Source organism: Seriola lalandi, unplaced genomic scaffold, assembly GCF_002814215.2.
Source record: "Seriola lalandi dorsalis isolate HSWRI2012SDOR001 ecotype SW California unplaced genomic scaffold, Sedor1 jcf7180001963367, whole genome shotgun sequence".
NCBI lineage: Eukaryota > Metazoa > Chordata > Actinopteri > Carangiformes > Carangidae > Seriola > Seriola lalandi.
In genome coordinates this window covers 1-2,730 of record NW_019434035.1, presented here as the reverse complement: position 1 = coordinate 2,730, position 2,730 = coordinate 1, and the positions used below count along the sequence as shown (strand labels likewise).

The window sequence follows — 2,730 nt, the reverse complement described above, 5'->3', positions numbered from 1 at the left end:
TGATAGTTTCTTGTCCGACTGTTTGTCCGAGCAGGTCGTACTGGTTCAGGCGGGAGCTTTCTCCTTCCACTACCACAGAGTCGGAGGCATTTCGAGTCCAAGCATAAGTCACTTCTGAGATTGTGTAGGCATCTAAAAAAAGAGAGAAGAGGATAAACCCATACGGGATAAATCTGGGGCAGCTGCAGCTATTGATGATTTTTCGAGAAATTATTTCAGTGACCCAAATGAAAAGCCCCCACTACATTGTGTTTGATACTGTGTTTCTAGAAAAAAAGGATAGTGTAGAGAGAGAGAGAGAAAAAAAAATCTCTCAGTGGTTGAAGATGTGAAACGCCAACAAGCAATCAATGCATAGTGACATTTGGCCTTTTCAATCAGTCACAGTATACACTGAATATGAATTTTGAAAGCTTGTCTGCTAACCTAAGAGCGTCTGATGAGACAGAAAAACTGATTTTCTTCCTGCAATATATTCAGTTATGGAAATATGCTGCCAATCATGAAATTTTATTGTTGCAACAGGGTAATAAATGAGATTAATGTAAATACTATAGGTCACCACATAAATGCATTAAAATTAAATGGGACATTTAATGAATGTGAGAAGTCAAGGCATTTCAGACATGACCCACCATGTACTGATGCTGATATTTAATAATACCTTGTTTTTAAAAGCAGCTTAAAGCAAAAAATCTTCATCCAAATGTAAAGAAGCCATGGCAATAGGGTTGTGATCAAAACACATTTATATTCACAAAATAAAAATATTTGGATGAATTAGTTAGTTAGTTAGTTAGTTAGTTCCCAGTGACATTTCCACTCAGTCTTTTATCTGTCAGTCATTCTCTATCTGTTTAATTGCTGACGCATATTTTGTTAAAACTTGTAGGGCCACTGCCAGAAAACTGAGCCATGCATTCCAGCTTCACTCGGTTCTTCGGCTGCTCTCTTGCCAAAGAACCAGTGAGGAGAAAAAAAAATTAGAAAATAGCATTTTACTTAAAGTTCCCTCAGGCGCTATCATCATCAGAGTTACTCACAGCTGCCAAATTTTAGTGGACAGGAATGAAAGTCCATGGGGAAATCCTCCAGATGCATTGGGCACTCTGCATGCACAGTTAACCTGCATCCAATTCACAGAAAATTAAGGAGACTTTGCAAATGCATGAAAAGTAAACAGCACAGATTAGGCACGGTCTCAAAAAAAATAAAACAAAAAAAAACTCACAAGCCTCATGCACTATTCAAGATGCTTCCCATCTGTAATGCCTTGAGACAAAAACAATTCATCTTAACTGTAATCAGCAGAGCAAAGTAAACAAGGTACTGCAGAGACCAGCACAAATCAAGACTAGTGTGTGACTGTGGTGAGATTGCAGGTCAGCTATATGATAAGAACCTGCATTGTTTGTATGATTTAAAGCATTATTCAACCACTGCAAAAATATCTTTCAATATTTTATCTGTCAAATTGACTTTCTTGAAATGCACGTTGACAGAAAGATGCTTCGTTGCAAAATAAAAAAAATATTTAAGAAAAACAGAAAAATGCATTTGAACAAACAAACAGGATTTTCTGTCTGGATGTGTTTCTGTGAGGTTGTCACATACTTTAGCAGGTTTTCCATCCAAGTCAGTTTTTAAAGGAATAGTCTGACATTTGGGAAATATGCTTATTTGGTTTATTGTTAGCTGATACCATGAAAATGTCTGTACACTCACAGCCAGCAGCCAGCTAGCTTAGCTTAGCTTAGCACAAAGACAGGAACCAGGGGGAAAGGGCAAGCCTGGTTCTGTCTAAACATAATTAAGCTCATTAATTAACACACTAAAAGAAAGAGTGAAAGCACAATGTGATTTTATGGGGTTTAATGTGTTGGGTGATCTGCTGGCTGTAGCTTCATATTTAGCGCACAGACATCAATCAAAGTGTATAAGTGTATTTCCCAAAATGTCTAAAACATAAATACAACTTTACTGTTACTACAACTTTTCTCAGGACACGCTTCTGCTTGAATTACCTCATTGTGTACAGCAGCGTTCCGTCATCTTTGATCCTCAGCAGTTTATTAGGCATGGTCATGTTATGAGCCACAGACTTTTTCCCATTGTGGAAGAAGGTGTCTGGAGTCCAGATCTTACTCGCCATCAGGTTGTTGAGGGGCAAAATATTCATCGGCCCATGAAATTTCAACCTCTCATCCTTCCAGCTTTGCCGGAAAAAAACGTCTATGGTGTACTCCTACGGGCAGAGGAGATAAATGTATTAAACTCTACAGCTTAACACTTTTTGCTTCCATTACTTAGAAATCTATTTCCGTGTTTCAGCTTTCACATGTATGAAAATGAATCCCACTCCTTCTCAAAAAAAAAGGAAAATAAAGAGACGGCACTCTCCACCACCGTGTTGTATGGGAGCCTACAAGCAGCAGTTCTTCATGACTGACTTCACCTGCCACTTTAAAGCCTGGGCACCGTGTGGCTTTCTCTATTTGTCAAAGCTCCATCAAGGTGAGGCCTGTGCTCTCCGTGCTCCACACAGCTCTCTGAGCCGGTGTTTTCCTAAGCTGGCTCTGAGGCCAAGACAACCCCTTGACCTACAATCCTCTGTTGTCAAAAGAAACCACACGAGAAAGGATTTAGGGCAGAAAGCAGTGCACTGTGAAATGTGTGTACGTGACAGAGTGTGTGTGTGTGTTTGTGTGATTCACACACAGCGAGTGAGAG

The 2,730-nt window shown here is 39.5% G+C and overlaps 1 protein-coding gene across 1 annotated transcript; it reads right to left on the bottom strand.

Moving 5' to 3' along the window:
- Positions 1 to 6: 6 nt before the first annotated feature.
- Positions 7 to 2,245, bottom strand: LOC111645778 (gamma-aminobutyric acid receptor subunit alpha-2-like; the record flags this gene model as incomplete). Its single annotated transcript, XM_023395119.1, has 3 exons — positions 7 to 132; positions 1,044 to 1,126; positions 2,025 to 2,245. Coding segments are annotated over 3 exons (430 nt in total), but the record flags the coding sequence as incomplete, so codon positions are not given.
- Positions 2,246 to 2,730: the final 485 nt, after the last annotated feature.